This window comes from Accipiter gentilis, chromosome 11 (genome assembly GCF_929443795.1).
Source record: "Accipiter gentilis chromosome 11, bAccGen1.1, whole genome shotgun sequence".
NCBI lineage: Eukaryota > Metazoa > Chordata > Aves > Accipitriformes > Accipitridae > Astur > Astur gentilis.
This window is the reverse complement of record NC_064890.1, coordinates 16,087,461-16,104,522: the sequence shown is the minus strand read 5'-3', so window position 1 is coordinate 16,104,522 and position 17,062 is coordinate 16,087,461. Positions and strand designations below refer to the sequence as shown.

General features: G+C 42.0%; 3 protein-coding genes across 8 annotated transcripts in view; 1 reads left to right on the top strand and 2 right to left on the bottom strand.

Annotated features, from left to right (window-relative positions):
• The window catches only part of DUS4L (dihydrouridine synthase 4 like), a 42,020-nt gene extending 35,187 nt beyond the window's left edge, over positions 1 to 6,833 (bottom strand). Inside the window, exons 1-5 of one of the 4 annotated variants that reach the window (XM_049814180.1) lie at positions 6,782 to 6,833; positions 5,987 to 6,121; positions 5,614 to 5,735; positions 2,019 to 2,136; positions 429 to 551 (exon numbers count right to left, since the gene is read on the bottom strand). In XM_049814180.1, coding sequence (XP_049670137.1) covers positions 429 to 551; positions 2,019 to 2,136; positions 5,614 to 5,735; positions 5,987 to 6,096 — 473 coding nt within the window. In that variant the 5' untranslated portion in view covers positions 6,097 to 6,121; positions 6,782 to 6,833. The other 3 variants (XM_049814182.1, XM_049814181.1, XM_049814186.1) reach the window with 3 other exon arrangements.
• On the bottom strand, positions 6,374 to 6,874 carry LOC126044608 (translation initiation factor IF-2-like). The gene has a single exon (XM_049814521.1). It carries the CDS (start codon positions 6,872 to 6,874, stop codon positions 6,374 to 6,376), a length of 501 nt encoding a protein of 166 aa, XP_049670478.1.
• A 26-nt stretch (positions 6,875 to 6,900) lies between these two features.
• Positions 6,901 to 17,062, top strand: part of COG5 (component of oligomeric golgi complex 5) — a 193,519-nt gene continuing 183,357 nt past the window's right edge. The window contains exons 1-5 of one of the 3 annotated variants that reach the window (XM_049814169.1): positions 6,901 to 6,999; positions 7,962 to 8,101; positions 9,078 to 9,135; positions 13,408 to 13,462; positions 13,563 to 13,632. In XM_049814169.1, the coding sequence (XP_049670126.1) occupies positions 6,930 to 6,999; positions 7,962 to 8,101; positions 9,078 to 9,135; positions 13,408 to 13,462; positions 13,563 to 13,632 (393 nt within the window). In that variant the 5' untranslated portion in view covers positions 6,901 to 6,929. Of the gene's footprint in view, positions 7,000 to 7,961; positions 8,102 to 9,077; positions 9,136 to 13,407; positions 13,463 to 13,562; positions 13,633 to 14,670; positions 14,695 to 15,365; positions 15,387 to 17,062 lie in introns of those variants that run through there. The other 2 variants (XM_049814170.1, XM_049814172.1) reach the window with 2 other exon arrangements.

Sequence of the window (17,062 nt, the reverse complement as noted above, 5' to 3'; positions counted from 1 at the left end):
GATGCCCAGTCAGTTCCTGAGCAGCAATCCCCTCGCCCCAGCCAACTCAGCCCAGTTTATATACTGGGCATGACATCACGTTGTATGGAATACCCCTTTGGCCAGTTTGTGTCAGCTGCCCTGGCTGTGTCCCCTTCCAACGTCTTGTGCCCCTCCAGCCTTCTTGCTGGCTGGGCATGAGAAGCTGAAAAATCCTTGACTTAGTCTAAACACTACTTAGCAACAACTGAAAACATCAGTGTGTTATCAACATTCTTCTCATACTGAATCCAAGACATAACACTATACTAGCTACTAGAACGAAAATTAACTCTATCTCAGCCAAAACCAGGACATACATACATTAAACATAGTCTACTATGTAACTACTACACTAACATTAAAAGGGTTCTTCCATGTACCACAAACAGCACTTAAGTTAGACCTACCTTATTTTAATAGATACTGAAAATCTAGGGTTGTCGATCTGATTCCGTACATGTCTCACCATATCTTGAACTAGTTCTGGTTTATTTATTAAGCAAGCACCATAACCTTCTGCCATCGCCCATCTTTAAAAGAAAAAGAATGTTTGTATTCTACATTTGAAAAAATGCAGATCAATTTCAGTCAAATACAGCAGTTTCTTTCCTTACAACCTTTAGAATGTGTGGTTAAGTAAACAGAGATAGTCCTGGCTGTAGATTGATGATTCATTTGCAGTTTGACACCAACTTTTAGATCCTGGTTGTCTCCATTGTGCTGTTAGAACTTTGGATGAATTACTATCTCTTCCAGTTCAATTTTCTGTCCACAAAAGGGACTCACAGGGAAGATAAATTAACATTTAATCAACAGTGGTTTAGATCATATGTAAAATAAATAATTTGATGTTTCTCCTTCTATTGGGTCTATGATTTCTTCTAAACAGAAGATTACTTTGGATTGAAAAGATTTTTGAAGTGCAAGTAAGGATATGATTTCAGTAATATTCTGTTTTCCCTCAACTGCAAAACACTTTATTTTGATTGGCAGGAAATAACCTTTGCTTCCACTTAAGAGCAGCAGATTTTTTCTTAAATAATTTTTCTTATAAAGGCAGATTAAATGCACAAAGTTTTGTTGTTTTGAAACCAGCATGCACAAGAAACAAAGAATTCAAATGTAAGCATATATTTTTTGCCTAAAAGGAACTTACACTTTGGCATACTTAACTGTCGTTAGCTTAGAAAAAAACCCACACTTCCTTTCCGAAGTCTCAGATCTCTCCAGAAAAGAGTTTTCTCAAATACTATATTTTAAGTCAAGACAACCTAATTAGAATAGATAAATTAAGTATGTGCACCTTAATATTTTCTTTTGCTTTCCTACATTTATTTCTGAGGTCTTCACTTAGAAAAAGACTGCCTGACAAGCATGTAGTAAATGGCTCTCAATTGAACCAGTTAGCAAGAATCTTCATTTGTGCATTACTACTCTGTGTCACTGTCAAGACAAAATCTTTATCAATTTAAGTGAGAAGTAGATCACTAATTCACTGTACTTATAAACCTAATAAAAGATGGAAGAAATTCTTCTCAGCACTTCCTGATTAATATAATCTATATAATTATATTTTAAAGACTACCCTTCACTTGCAGAAGTCTCAGACATCAGGGACTTGCCTCTTTATTTTGGGAATTGCCACATCATTTCTCAAAACACTCTCCAAAGTATTTGCAGCAAGCTCTTTTTGGTAATGCATATTTAACAGCTGTTGAGAAGGGATGGACACTTCACTTCTGAGCCAACACTCAATATCTCAGAAAGGAAAAAAGGCAAGTTGGCAAATACACCTGGTTTTCCCAGTTTCACCATGGTGACAGGCATCTCAGAACATTCAGAACAGTGTCTTGCCACACAGACATTTCTGACAGGTTAAAAAGCTGTTTATCTCTCGAAGTCTATTTTTAAGACAAAAAATACTATGAAAATGAAGACCAGCATTCTTTATTCCAAACTATTTCATCATTATTTCATGAGCTTTTTCAAAACTTTACCTCTGAGGACAGCCACAGTTTAGGTCTATGCCATCTGCAAAAGGACAGACGATACGGGCAGCATCACACAAAACCTGTGCTTCTTTAGCAGCAAATTGAACAATCAATGGATGATCACCTACTCCAACAAAAAGATATTTAGAAATTTAAAAAAACCCCAGCATATAAAAAGAAGAAATTCTAAATTTTGAATGTTTTTCATATATTGAAAAGCTGTCTAGCCATGGTCCTGGACAAACGGCTCTAGGTGACCCTGCTTGAGCAGGGGGTCTAGATAACATGACCTACAGAGTTGCTTCCAAACTCAAATATTTTGTGGTTCTGCAAGCCCTAGATCACGTGTAAAGGTAGCTGACCAATGGTTACTAAATTAAGTACATCTACCAAGAGAGATGGGAATCCAGACATTCATATGTGTCCTAGGTGGTTGCTGGCTCGACATACACTTTTTTGGACTGAAATTGGTCAGATACTTATCCTTCACAAAGATGATATATGAAACTAAGTATTCTCTATTTCTCAGCAGCCTTCACGCTTCCCCTCCTAGCCTGCCCCTTCTTGTCTGCATGCTGTCCCTTTGCTGTGCTGACACGGCTGTCTGTCTTGCCAGGTGGGAAAATTGCTTACGGAACCAATCCTTCAGAAAGGAGCTAAACAACCCACAAGCATTGCCCTTCCTTATCCCAGCCCATCTTTTTCCTATTCTGTGCTAACATGGCTGTTTTTTATCAACAATGCAATACGTAGAGTTGGAATGAGAACACATGGGCAGAGGCAGCTTTAGCAGCTTTGTCTCAAGTGGGAAACCAAAGTGTCAGTGTACCTCAACTTGGGTCTGCTGAACTACTTGTGATTTACTAAGCCCCTGCAGAGAGCCAGATGGTCATTTGGAACATGCTCTCCTCTTTTACAGCTACTGCGTTACATTAAAGGCATCTAAAAAAATACCTCAGACAGTCTTAGCACTCACTTTCCATATAAACAATTGCTGCAGTTAAGAGGAAGGGGGGATATCTGAGCACTGATGGAAAGGGATGATCCAACAAATGCACAAAGCAAGTGCACTTCTGGTACTGAAAAGACCACAAATGCTTCTGAAGATTTTTCTATTTTAGTGGAAAATAAGTAGTTCTTGAAGTACTGGAGCTTAAGTCAGAGAGGGCAGCAGTAGCCTCTCAATCAAGTTGAGACACTTCTAGAGGTTACCTAAAAATCCAGCAAGCAAAAAAAAAATCCCTTGCATATTTTCCAAATAGCGTCCATTTAAGACAGTGCTCTAGCTGAAGAGATTTATATTACTGCAGCTAATACTTCGGAATAATCCCACACTCCTAATTTTTGGTTGAGCGTTAAGTAATAAAAATACTGAGTCTTGCCATATTAAACTTTTTAGCAGCAGCCACAAAGAACATCTATCTCTATTTTAGAAATAAACAACAAAGAAATGTCAATGCCAAAGAAAATGGGAAACAGAAATTGCAATTGTAGGCTCCAAACCTACTCCACTAATTAGAAGACAAAATCCCCAAACAGCCAGGAAGTTAAACATAAAATCACAGTAAAATTTCACAACCTGTTGTGGAGCTACTTGTTAAAAGCATAAATGCTAATAATGTAAATACTATAATCTTGGCAAAGCTGTCTGTGGCAGAAAGTTTTAGAGGCCTATAAAATTAAGGCCAGTATGAAAGACGTGAATAAGGAAAAGATGTTGTTTATAACACTAGAACATTTCATTTTGTACATCTTGTTATCAGGCAGCAAAGTTACAGCAAAGAGAATTTCCTCTTTCCCCACTCCTGCACCTCCCAGAACAAACTACATATCTGACCTGTGGAACTTAAATGCCACAGGACATTGTGTAGATCAGAAGACTAAGTAAGTTGAAAGGGAACAAACTAGTGGTTCTGTGGACCTTTGAGCCATATATACTGTCAGTTATGTTCTAACTCATTTATATTTACATACAAAGAATTATTCATGCTTTTTTAAAGTTGAATTCCACTAATAAGAGAGTCTACCTGTGCTTCCCAATGTGACTTTTCTCTGTAACTGCTCTGTTCTATTTGAATAATGCAGCATAATAGACAGCCAGTGCTAAAATAATGAAATATACTTCCCCTGATACTATATATACACTTATGAAACCACTAGTTCAGTGGTCTGAATAGATTAAATCATCACACTTCATGGATCCTACAACGCCCATCTTACTAGCACGTTCATAGCGCTCTCTTCATTCCTCCAGTTGCAGCCTATGCATGTTCCTTGTTACACTCTTCCACTGCAGCCACTTCATGCCAGCCGATCTGCATCATTATTGTCACTTCTTCCCACGTATTTCATACCACTTTTCTCTTTTGCTTTACAGCCAGGAGTCTGCACAACTCCTTATACTTCTTCTTTTTGTATGTGTTCTGGTTATGTTTCTGTACCATGCCTGAAGCCTTGCTTCTCCCCATCAACCCTAGCCACGCTTCAACTTCCTGGTCTCTTCTTGCTCCTTTTTATCACCCTCTCGATATCTCAGGTAGTCCACCAACAGCCCCTTCCACTTCCCACTCCAGCTAATTTGAAACCCTGCTGTATCCACTGTATCAATGTCTGGTCTATTAATTTTTTCACCTTTAGCAACCCTCTTATTTTTGCTAGAGACCAGAAAATTTTTCCCAGCAAGTGTTTTTCTCTGAAACACACAAAAAGCAGCAATTGCTGGGAAAACAATCCTACTACCATCTCGTACTGGGTCTGGCTGGGATGGGGTCAAATTTTAAATTTGTTTAAAGTTTATTTATAGCAGCCTGTAAGGTGCTGTGTTTTGGATTTTGTGACAAAAACAGCGTTGATAAGGCACCAGTGTTCTGGCTATTTTTGCACAGTACTTGCACAGTGTCAAAACTTTCTCTTTTTCTCACTCTGCCTCCCCCTGCCCCCAGCCAATAGATTGGGGTGGGCAAGAAATTGGGAGTGGACACAGCTGGGACAGCTAACCCAAATTGGTCCAAGAAATATTCCATACCGTATAACATCAACATTAGCAATGAAACTGGAGTGGTAGGGGAAGAAGAAAGTGCATTGGGACACGGAAACTGTGTTCCAGGGTGGCCATTGCTTGGAGACTGGCTGGGCACTGGTCTGCTGGTGTGAGGGGGGATGTGATTGCCTTTACATCACTTGGGTTTTTTTACTCCTTCTTTCCTTCATTTATTAAGCTGTCTTTATCTTGACCCATGAGTTTTTCTTGCTTTTGCTCTTCCTGTGCTGTTGGGAGGGTGGAGGAAGGATGAGTGAGCAGCTGTGTGGGTGCACAGCCACTGGCCAACTATGTGTGGTCAACCCGCCACACATCTAAAGTGGTTTGGAGGCCCTGATTTCAGGTGGAGACAAGGTTTTCCACTATTTCATTTGACATACTATCACTGGAATGTGCTTACTCTCACCTAGAATATTTCTATAGTTTTACAATCAATCAGATATGGTATACCAAAATTGTTAATGGATGTCAAGTTGTGTGACAGACTTTATTCACTTGGCCAATTCAGTTTATCACCACATAAAACATTCTGACAAGGCAATGGTTTCTTAAAAAAAATACCTTTGTTTGTTGTGAATTCGCTGTCTCTAGCTTTTGCAGATCTCACAAAATCAGCTGCTATTATCATCGGTGTGTAACACAAATCGCAACTGTATTTCCTAACCAAGGTTCTGAAAGCCAACCTGCAGACACATGAAAATCACGAGATAAATAGGAAAGACATTTTTCTGATTAGCTATTCCAAAATGTTGTTCTGACGTGCAGTAATACTGTGGGTATGTCCAAGTATAATCACGAGATAAAACACGTCCCATGTCTACTGCCGTCTTAAATAATTAAAGGAGAGAAAGGTAATCATCCCTGGTTTTACAGTCAAGATAAACGTCCTCAGAAAAAATACAATGAAAACAGAGTTGACATGACAGTTACTTACTTTGAGTAGCGGACCATAGGGGCACATATTTTTACAACTTGCCCAGAATGAAACAAATCCATGGGATCTTTTAGTTGGCATCGTTTAGTTTCTACGATGTCACCAATCATGAATAATTAACGATCCTTTTAGCATCTGGAAAAACAAACAGTGTTTGCGTGTAAGTAACTCAGCTATTTCTCACCGGCCATGCAGCAAAGCATTAGACCTTACACCGGACTGCCGTTTTGGTAAAGCATCCCGCAGGAAGCCCCTCACTCGCACAGCGTCAGGAGCAAGCCTTTCGCTGATACCAGCTACGAGCGCCGGGCGCCCCGCTGTCCTTCGTAACCCCCCCCCCCCCCCCTCCCCGTTGTACTAGTTTTCATTCCTCGCAGTACGGGTCGTTCAGGCTGGAAGGGAGGTCTCCAGCCCACCCCTCGGCGCAGGGCCGGCTCCGAGGCCGGACCAGGGGCTCCGGGCAGCCCCTGCCCTGCCCCCACAGGCCTCACGGACAAAGGTTTTCCTCACGTCGGGCCAGAACCGCCCATGCTTCAGCCCAGGCCCGCTGTCCCTCGTCCTCCCGCTACGGGCCCAGCTCCCTCCGCCTCTCCCCGCAGGGCGGACGCTGCGGCCCGACCACCCCGGCCTGAGCTCGCTCCCGCGCGCCGGTGCCCGCCGGGTGCCGGAGTGGCGGGCCCGAGGAGCGCCGCCCGGCTGCTGCCGCCGCCGTCCCTCCCTGCGGCCAGGCCGCGCTAAGGGCTCCCGGCCGGCTCGCTGCCCGCACCCTTCCGCCCGGCCCGGCCCCGCGCTCACCACGTGCGCGAGCGCCCCGCTGCCGCCGCCGCCGCCGCCGCCGCCTCCCGCGCGCTCGCTGGGCGGCCCCGTTCCGTCGCGCGCCTTCGCCATCATCGCCGCGCGCCGCCGGCCGGGAGTGACGCGCGGGCTCCCGGCACCTGCCAGCATGGAGGAGGCGGGGGCAGGCGGCGGCGGAGGAGCCGCGGCCCCGGCCCTCGCCGAGCTGCTGGCGGACGGTGAGGCGCGGGCGGTGGTGGCGGCGGGTGAGGGGGGGCCGCGCGGCGCGGGCGGCAGCGCCTGGCTGTAACACCACCACCCTCCCCCCCTCCCCCCCCACCGCCGCCGGCGGCGGGACCGCGTCGGGGGGTCCCGTCCGCGTCGGGTCCTTTGCGTAGGGCGGTGTTGGGGCGGGCGGGCAGAGCCGTGTGAGGCGGCGGTGCTCGGGGACGGGGCGAGGAAGGCGGTGAAACCCCCGCGCCGTCAAGCGACGGAAAGTTTCGGCGTTGGAGGGACGGCGGGCGCTGGGGAGCGCTGCCGCGCCTGCGGAGCGTCCCCCTCCTCGGGGAGGAGACCTCCCGCTGCCGGCGGGGGGGGTCTCGGTGGCGCGGCCCCTTCACCTGTGGCCGCTTGCTCCTAAAGGGGAAAAAAGTGCACCGAAAGGAGAGACGGAGGCGCTCGGTAATGCTAGTATGCGCTGCCCGGAAACTCGGGTCTTGTCTGGTCCCGAATCATCATTGCGGTATCGTTAATTTAGTAGTTTTTAAACCAGTACCCTTGTAAGAGTCCGGTGTGATTTCATGAAGTCGTGTCAGCTGCTGCTCCAGTCCTCAGTGACTTGAAGGTGACTGGTATGTGTTTATTTATGGGTACAATCTCAATAGCCTCACCCTGGTTATACTGTGAAGTTTGAAGGAGAAGGTATCAATACGTTTTAGTGTATTCTACTCGAGAAAAGGCTGTGGGGAGTAAAGGAACGTGTGTCTTTTTCACCATTTACGCCCCCCCCCCCAACCATCAGCTCCAAACTCATTTCTCTTGGTTGTGGTCTCTTCTCAAATCAGTGTCACATTTGTATTATGTGATAGAGTATATGCTGTTACGTTTGGAGAAATTGAAGGTCAGAGAACTGTACACTTTAGGTCCATAAATATTATTTAACTGTTCTGAAGCATAAACATAAAATCTAAATCTTTTTCAGAATGTTATGCTGACTTCTTCAGAGAGGACTTTGATGTGAAAGCTTACACTTCCCAGTCTATCCATCAGGCTGTGATAGCTGAGCAACTAGCAAAACTTGCCCAAGGTATTAGTCAGTTGGATAAAGAGCTTCATTTACAGGTAAGTTTAAAGCATATCTGTTATTCTGGGGTGGTCGATATAAACTAGTCAAAAGCTTAGTAATCTTATGATCTTGTTGCTTCTGAAATTGCCCAGTGTACTCTGCAAGCAGTAACTAAAGGTACCCCTTCCAGTAAAACTGGTAGTGAATGTGATACTTACTCAGTCAAACCCACTCTTAATGCTCCTACCAAGAAGCCATGTACTGCTTTGTTTTCAGTTTCTGCAGCCAATCTCTGTATACATGGAGGTTCCACTCTTCCTTGTAAGGATGTTCCCTGACTTTTTCCAAATGATCATGTCAGCTATCAGAAACCCTGGCCTGTGTTTTGGGATGACAGTTGTGGGAAGATAGGGAATGATTTAACTTGCATCCTTTCATTCTGTGCTGGAGAGTAGCCTATGGTCTAAGGCTTACCTTTAGCTGGGCAAATATAACTTATGTTAACATACCTCCACACCTTCAGAAAGGCTTTTGAGTTTTGATAGTAGAAGGTTTTTTAGTAAAATCTATGCAGATGCTACAAATCCACAGTGGACCTTGCAGTGAGACCACATGCTAAGTTTTTGTGTAGTTTCAAAACCTGCTTCCTCCCTCCCCCTACCCCAGTTGGTAAATTCTTTGGGAACTATTTCTAAATGTCATAAATGGAAAAGAAAATATTAAAAATGTGACTATACATTATTACTGTGTGATTAATAAGTTTACATTTACAATTATTATTATATATGAAGGTGTGTTGAAATGTGATTGCTCTGCTGGCTTTAATTAAGATGTCAGCTATGCTGCAGTTGCTGACCTTCTTCTTGTTCTGAGCTTGCTGCTTTTGTGAATTAAAACATATTCTGAAAACCCTTTAATCTTTAAGGCATGGCTGCTTTTTCCTGTGTCTGCCTAATGTAGGCATACATCCCCATTTTTCTGTGTTGATTTCTCTCTCTCTCTTTTTTTTTTTTTTTTTTTTTTTTTTTTAAGGTTGTTGCAAGACATGAAGACCTGTTGGCCCAAGCAACTGGAATTGAATCTCTGGAAGGTAAATGCCGTTATATTATGCTTGCTACTTCTTACAATGGAGGAAGCACTTTTAATATCTGTGGAGGGAATGTCGTTCACTGCCAACTTTGGTCCCTAATGTTAAGGCTGCAGATGTTACTTCTGAGGAGTAACATGTGGCAGCTTTTATTTGATGTCAGTAGATGGAGCTCCAGGGAGAAGATTTGGCTGGTACTTCTCGAGTAGGAAAACGTATTTTGATAATCAGTTTTGAGCAACTTTAGCAATCAAGTCTTTTTGACCTTTTAATATATTTTTCTAAATAAGCCTAATTTTGTGCAATATTAGCTGATACCTGTTGCTGTTAAGTACAAACTTTGTGCATGTTGCATATGCATGCGTAGCATAGCTTGCAAATCTTAACCAAAGAGGCTTTAACACATAATCTTAACTGCATTGAGATATTTTTTAACTAGTAAGGGTTTAACTAAGTTAAATACATACCTTAGTGTTATTCTACTGTTTGGGATCTGGATTTTAACATAAACTGCGGATTTTCAGAGGTCTTACTTAGGAACCATTGAATCTGTATAGAAAAATGGTTGCAGTGTATTCTTGTGCCAGGAGCTCATTAGACCTGCTATTCTGCTCTTTGTCACTTGCTGGGAACTTCATATGGTTTGGGTTTTTTTTTTTTTTGTGCAGGAAGATACTTAACTCTATAATATGCTAATTTGCACATACTATAGAATCCAAGCATATCCCCTTTTCCCCTTCCATTTTGTAACTTGCTAAGTAATTTACTGTGATGGGTTGAGCCTGGCTGGATGCCAGGTGCCCACCAAAGCCATTCTATCACTCCTCCCCCCCAGCTGGACAGGGTAGAGAAATATAACAAAGGGCTTGTGGGTCAAGATAAGGACAGGGAGAGATCACTCAAACCAATTATACGGTCACAGGCAAAACAGACTCAACTTGGGGAAAATTAACTTAATTTATTGCCAAACAACCAGAGTAGGGTAATGAGAAATAAATCTCAAAACCCCTTCTCTTCACCCTTCCCTTCTTCCTGGGCACAACTTCACTCCTGGATTCTCTACCCTCCCAGTGGCACAGGGGGATGGGGAATGGGGGGTTGGGGTCAGTTCATCACACATTGTCTCTGCCGCTCCTTCCTCTTCAGGGGCAGGACTCCTCACACTCTTCCCCTGCTCCAGTGTGGGGTCCCTCCTACAGGAAACTGTCCTCCACGATCTTCTCCAATGTGGGTCCTTCCCATGGGCTGCAGTTCTTTACAAACTGCTCCAGTGTGGATCTCTTCCACGGCATGCAGTCCTTCAGGAGCACACTGCTCCAGCGTGGCTCCCCCGTGGGGTCACAAGTCCTGCCAGAAAACCTGCTCCAGCGTGGGCTCCTCTTTCCATGGGGCCACAGGTCCTGCCACGAGCCTGCTCCAGCATGGGCTTCCCACAAGGTCACAGCCTGCTTTGGGCATCTCCCTGCTTTGGCGTGGGGTCCTTCCTGGGCTGCAGGTGGAGATCTGCTCCCCTGTGGACCTCCCTGGGCTGCAGGGGGACAGCCTGCCTCACCAGGGTCTTCCCCACGGGCTGCAGGGGAATCTCTGCTCCGGCGCCTAGAGCATCTCCTCCCCCTCCTTCTGCACTGACCTGGGGGTCTGCAGGGCTGTTTCTCTTACATGTTCTCACTCTGCTCTCTGGCTGCTGTTTCTGTGTGCCCTGCAACTTCACTCTGCTCTCTGACTGTTGTTTCTGTGTGCCCTGCAACTTTTTCTTCTCCTTGAATACATTATCCCAGAGGCACTACCACTATCGCTGATTGGCTCGGCCTTAGCCGGAGGGGGGTCTGTCTTAGAGCCGGCTGGTATTGCCTCTATTGGACACAGGGGAAGCTTTTAGCAGCTTCTCACAGAAGCCACCCCTGTAACCCCCCCGCTACCAAAACCTTACCATACAACCCCAATACATTTACCTTTGTTCTTCCTCTGCTTCCAGGTTTTGGCATAACCAGAGAGTTTCTGGTTATTGACAGTTATAGGATCTCCTTAGTCTTTGGAACTTGTTGGATACAGTATTTGATTGTTAGCATTTGCATATAGCTATGAAAATAAAAAAAGGCCCATTTAATCTATCAATGGTAGCTCCCAAACACCTTTTTAAACATTTAGAAAATTAAGCATAGAAGGACAAATCTGCATTCATCCTCCAAATAAGTAGATAGGAATCTGTAGTCAATTTTGTGATTGATAAATACCTCCCAGTCACGTTCTTCAACAATCTGTGCTCAGTAGAACTGTGTATTCTGAAGTCATGGTTGTTTCTGAAGGCATTCCTTCCTAAAATTGCTCTGAGGAAAGAATAAAGTACTTTAAAACAACTATTCAGTTATAAAACATTTCTATAATGCAGGCGTGGTAAATAATGCATGCTTTACAGCTAATAACCCAAAGTAAAAATAAAATCTAATTCACCTCAAATTTGTTGAAATTATTCCGTTTACTTAGGGTTATGCTCTTTAAGAGGCCTTTTCTGTGTGTGAGGGAAGGAGAAGCATGCTAGAGGTTCTAATCCTGAAAAGTATTTGATAACTGAGACATCAGTAGAAACTTCAGTCTGCAGTTGCCAGGAACATCAAAGTCTATGCACACAAAGATGAGTTTTTGCAAAACTTTCTTATCTGTGCCCTGCTTGTGCTACACATGGTTTGTGATCACTGTAGAAGAAACACTGAGTCAAGATTCATAAGAAAAAGATGGATGTAAATGGAAATTTGAATTACGAAGTTAGAAACACATAGCTCTTGGTGTGTTTATCAAGAAAGTTAGCAAGTGAAGGTTATGGAGCTAATTCACAGCGTGTGCAATTGTTTGGATGTCTGAAAGTGAATCTTGTTAAACATTGCAAATTTATATACCCAGCTTGTAGAGTCCTTTCTTTTTTAGGTCTGTGCACTTTTCTGTCTATAGGTAGCTCAGTAGCTATCTTGAGCTACCTATTAGCTCAAGATAGGATAAATAGTATCATCCTGTATCTTACATGGCAGATGGAGAGGGTAGATTGCCATTTCACCCATCCTAATTCTGCCTTCTGGCAAGAGGACTGCTGTATGCTTTACAGCAGTGTCACAGTCACAGATGCAGCAATGTCATGCTACTGGCCCTGCCCCATTATTGCAACGTAGAGTAGAAAATTCAGCCTTCTCACTGTATCTCATATCTTCGTCTTCTGATGCGTGAGAATTGCATGCCTACCATTCCATGTATAAATGTCAGAGAACTCCTGAGTCTGTCGCTAAGCCAAGTTAATAATTCTGAAATATAGAAAAGGTGGGAATTTGCATATTTATACAAAATACATGAGATATAGTCCCAGTACAGGACAAGATGATTAAAAGTATTAGCAGTAGTTTTGTTTATCTTCCACCTTACTGTATCATATTGCAGTTTTATCCAATCTAATGATGACATGCTTGTAAACAGGGCTTTACAAAAATGTAGTATGTTTGAGAGTGCTAACGATAACTGGAACAAAAATGATTTCATAGGCCTGGGTTTGTATAACTTAATTAAATTCTCAGCAAGCTGATTCCATATTGCAGAAATTACTGCTACCCTTGACTACTTTGTTTGCAATTTAACAAGAAAAGAACAAGCACGCCTGTGGTCTTGCTTTTTGCTGCTTTGCCAAACTAATCTGGAACAAACATGATTAGGGTAGTTTACTTTGTTTGTAATCTAAATTAGATGACTTCACAATGACATTGATACTTTAATTTTTGCTAAAGATGCTTAAGCACAGGAAGAAAAACTTGAAATAGAATTGGTTATCTTCTCAGTCCTCTTTGTCTGTTGGTTTCTCTGAACTGTCTAGTCACTATATTAAATAAATAGTGTTAAATAGGTTGTGCCATTTTTGTATATCATGTTCAAGTGTTTGTACCAGGTTATATGCCTTTGAACAGCAGTCCTGATGGTAATTTTCTTAGGAAGCAGCATACTCTAAATATTATTTGAAACTTAACATATGCTGGATTTCAGAGCGATATTTCTTCTGTAGGCTTGTGTTCTCTACCGGTAAATTTTCCATAATGTTCAGTAAGTGACCTATTACCTGCTCAGTTTATTTTCAAATAGGCTGTGTTTTATTAATTTCAGTCTGTTTGAATGCTTTGTTGTAAAGGGGGAAACACTTTTTTTTTTATGCGAAAGTAGTCTGCAGTAGTTACTATGATTTGAAGAATAGTTCTTTCTATAATAGACAAGTGATCCATGTAAAAAATCTGCTTTATTTTGCAGGTGTCCTCCAAATGATGCAGACTAGAATTGGTGCTCTACAAAGTACTGTTGATAGGTATGCCATTCATTATGCGTTTAGAAAGTATAAATTCTTAATTGTTCTATCATGTTATTTATTAATACTGCTATAAATAAATTTGTCGTCTTCTTTTTAGAATTAGAGTCAAAATTGTTGACCCCTACAACAAAATAGTGTCTCGCACAGCTCAGCTAGCAAAACTTCAAGTAAGTTGTATTAAAAAATGTATTTTAAAAAAACCTTTTTGAATGTGTATTATTTCCCAATTGTTAGACATGGGTGGGATTTTCATACTCCTGTAGCCTGTAGTTCATTGTCAGTATTTCTCAATGAAGATCAGTATTTGGGTGTCTGTTCATGTGCTACTGAGAAGTGCTTCCTATTGCAAAGTAGGAAACTGACCTTTGCACTAGCTAAGTGAGTTTTGTAGAGGTGGAGGGAAGAGGGAAGGGTTATCTGAGTACAGATTAATTAAATTCTTATTACTGTTTTTGTAATTTTGGTATTTAATGTTACGTGCCATTGTTTACAAGATGCTTTTCTCCTCTAAGTTAATGTATGCTTGGCTGCAGTTTAGTAAAGAGTTTGGAAATTAATTCTTTCAAAATAGTCAAGATGCAACTTATGGAGCCAGTTGTGGTTCTGTTATAAGCCCAGGTATATAGTTGTCCCTGTCTTTTGACTACAAGTGGAGTCTACAGGAGAATGTAGATCTCTGTTAGAGGATAGCAGTGGGAGAGAGCTTATCACAATGATGGTGAGATAAGTGTCAAACACTTCCATTATTAATTTTATAATAGTTGAAAACTATTCCATGGATCTTCAGGAGTCATGTAGCTGCATTCTATTCAGTTTATGGTTTGAAAAGCAACACAACTCCAGATCTGCAAGTATTTGAACTATTTTGTCTTCGCAAGTTTACCTTAGCTTTGCAGAACTAGGAACTTATCTTTTAGTAGCTGAAATTTGAGCTGTGGATATACACTAAAGTAGATTGCCCTCTGCGGGTGACTGCTGTTGTACAGTAGAGTAGATGAAGCTGCAAACTGTCATGCAGTTTCTAGTCTGTGGGCTGGTGGAGCAGCTGCACCAATCTCTCGGCTGAACTTCTGCTATTTTCTACATTACTTTCAGCAGTAGTCAAGTTCTGCAGGAAGCTCTTAACACTCTGTTCAGCCATGTTGTCCAGCTGCTTCTCCTGTTCTTTTCAACTTCAGCTGTTACTGTTTTTTCCACTGGTCAAAACTTCTGTGACTTCCATGTGGCACGTTAGGTGCAGATTTTTTTTTGTTTTCTGATGTATGTTGCAGCTGTGGAGAGGGTTGTGGGAATTTGTGGATAAAGGTGAAGATATTTCTGCCCTGACCTTACACGAAGTCAAACTGCAGAAGGATGTCTGAGAAGAATGAGTCCCTGAACTTAGAAAATGTTTCTTGGGTGCTCTTTGCTTACTCTTTGGTGTAGCAGGGTTACATGGATTTTTCCTGTGGTGTGAAAGCAGCATCCATCCAGGGTCAGCATTACTCAGCCTGTGCTAGGGAATTTGTAGTATCTCCCTTTTCTTGGCTGTAAGTCAGAAAAAAGAGGTGCAGGGTAAGTGGAGCCTGCTAGGCTACCCTTCCTAGTATCCAAATCCACTTACTTACCTCAATGTAGGAAGAGGAACGATGATCCCAGCTTCTCTGCCACTGAGAGTCCATTCTTGGCACAAGAGCTGCTGTCCCTTCTAGTGCTGGCAGATACATAGCGAGTGCTTTATGTTGCACTACGCTGCTGGGAGGAGTTGAGGGTCAGGACACCTGAATTATGAAATGAAGCTGGACTTCTGGAGAGTCGAGGAATAGGCCTTCGAAATCTCAACCCTCCTGCCTCCCCAGGATGCACTGCTGTGGTGTCTCTTTACCTGGCTGCCAACAGTCCTGAACTGTGTGGTGTTTAAGGGCCTCTTGTACTCATGATGGTATTATTTTACTGCTTCTCCATTGATTGCTGTGGGACTGCTCACGAACTGAAGGAATATTTGGCTTGCATAAAGCTGGATTTTGCCATCCTTAATTGTTTTTAATATAGTCTGGCTTTTTCATAAACATACTTGCTGCAAATTCATTGTCGAACTTCAAATCTAGTCCTGAATTCTAAATCTCTGCTGTGTGCTTGTGTATATTATGTCTTGCTCTGCTCTTAGAACTTCATGGCATCCCAAGGGAGCAGCAGACTCACAAAGCTTACTTCCTACTTGAAATCGTACTGTCCTCTTCTGAGTCTTTCTGTAGTAGATCACAAGCTAATTGGGAATAGTTAACAGATGAAATATGTAGACAGGGAGTTTGTCCTTCAGAGGGTTTTTTCCGTGCAGCTCTGTTTAACCAAGTGTTTCTACATGTTCTCTTAATTTCAGATATCTCAGTGTTTAAAATTCGCTATAATAGCCAAATTTTTAAAACCTTTTAAAAAATAATAATTCTGTATTTTAAAGTTATTCTCTCTTTAAAATATTCACTAGTAGCAGATTTCATCCTGGTGCTGCCATAACTAAATAGTAAATGTAGTCCGAAGGTAGGGGACTGTCTCATCTTTATTCAGGATTCTGTTACATATACATTCAATTACATTATGATCTGGCAGATATATGCAATTGCATGTATGAGCTACACACTGGCACATTTTCAAGTGGTCCTCTCTTTATAATTAAGTCTTCTTTCAATAATTTCTTAAAATTAACTTGAGATTAAAAGTAAGAGGCTTTCTGATTGCTCAAATTGTAGCAATAATGTCTGTTAGTGTTGATATGTTGCTTTAAATTTCAGGAGATAACTAACATGTAATCTCCAGAAAAATCGGGTTTTATTTTTAATTTTACTAGAATCGCTGGGACTACCTCAGGCCACTGGCCTTTTCCAAATTATTTCTTGCTTGAACAGTGGAATTAATTCCTTCTTGGATGAAAGCATCTCCTTTAGGAAAGCATACTATATCAACTCAGGAAGGGAATTTTTCCTGAATTAATTCACACTTCTGTTGTGCAGGTGGTCATGTTAGAGGATCTAGTATCTGTGAACAACTCCACTATTAGATAGAATTTTTTGTTTCCATTACATGGTCCTCATATTTTGCATTCTTTTACAGTTTTATTAAATTGAACAACTCATGTAAATGGAAATACTTGGGTGAAACGGAATCTTTGTCAAGGGCACAATGCAGTAGCAATCACTGAAGTTAAGAGTGCATCTTCAGTGTCTTTGGATTTTTCTGCTCCTTCTAATTTACAGGGCCAGAAGTTAAAACTTTTTTTTGCTCTTGCATCTAAATGTAACTTTTCCCATCTCTTACTCAGTTTGATAGTTCTGTTAAAAGATTGTTTCTTGGGATAGGAGATAATGAGCAACAATTCAATGAAAAAGAAATAATCTTTTGGCATGTAAAGTAAAAGATGGTCAGAAGATAACTGAAGTTGAATTTCTAGGGAAAAAATATTAGCCAGAGGTACACAATTGGATTAGAGAGTAATTAACTTTGAAAGCAAAGTAGTAATGCTATGCCTCTTATTTAGTGAAGCATGGTGCACTATATAAAAAGCTATTTTTGATTCATCTTGCAGAAATTTAGTTCACAGATATGGAAGTGATATGTGGATCA

What these genes read in the sequence shown, in the direction of transcription:
- LOC126044608 (XM_049814521.1), bottom strand. Translation starts at nt 6,874, where the DNA reads ATGGCGAAGGCGCGCGACGGAACGGGGCCGCCCAGCGAGCGCGCGGGA.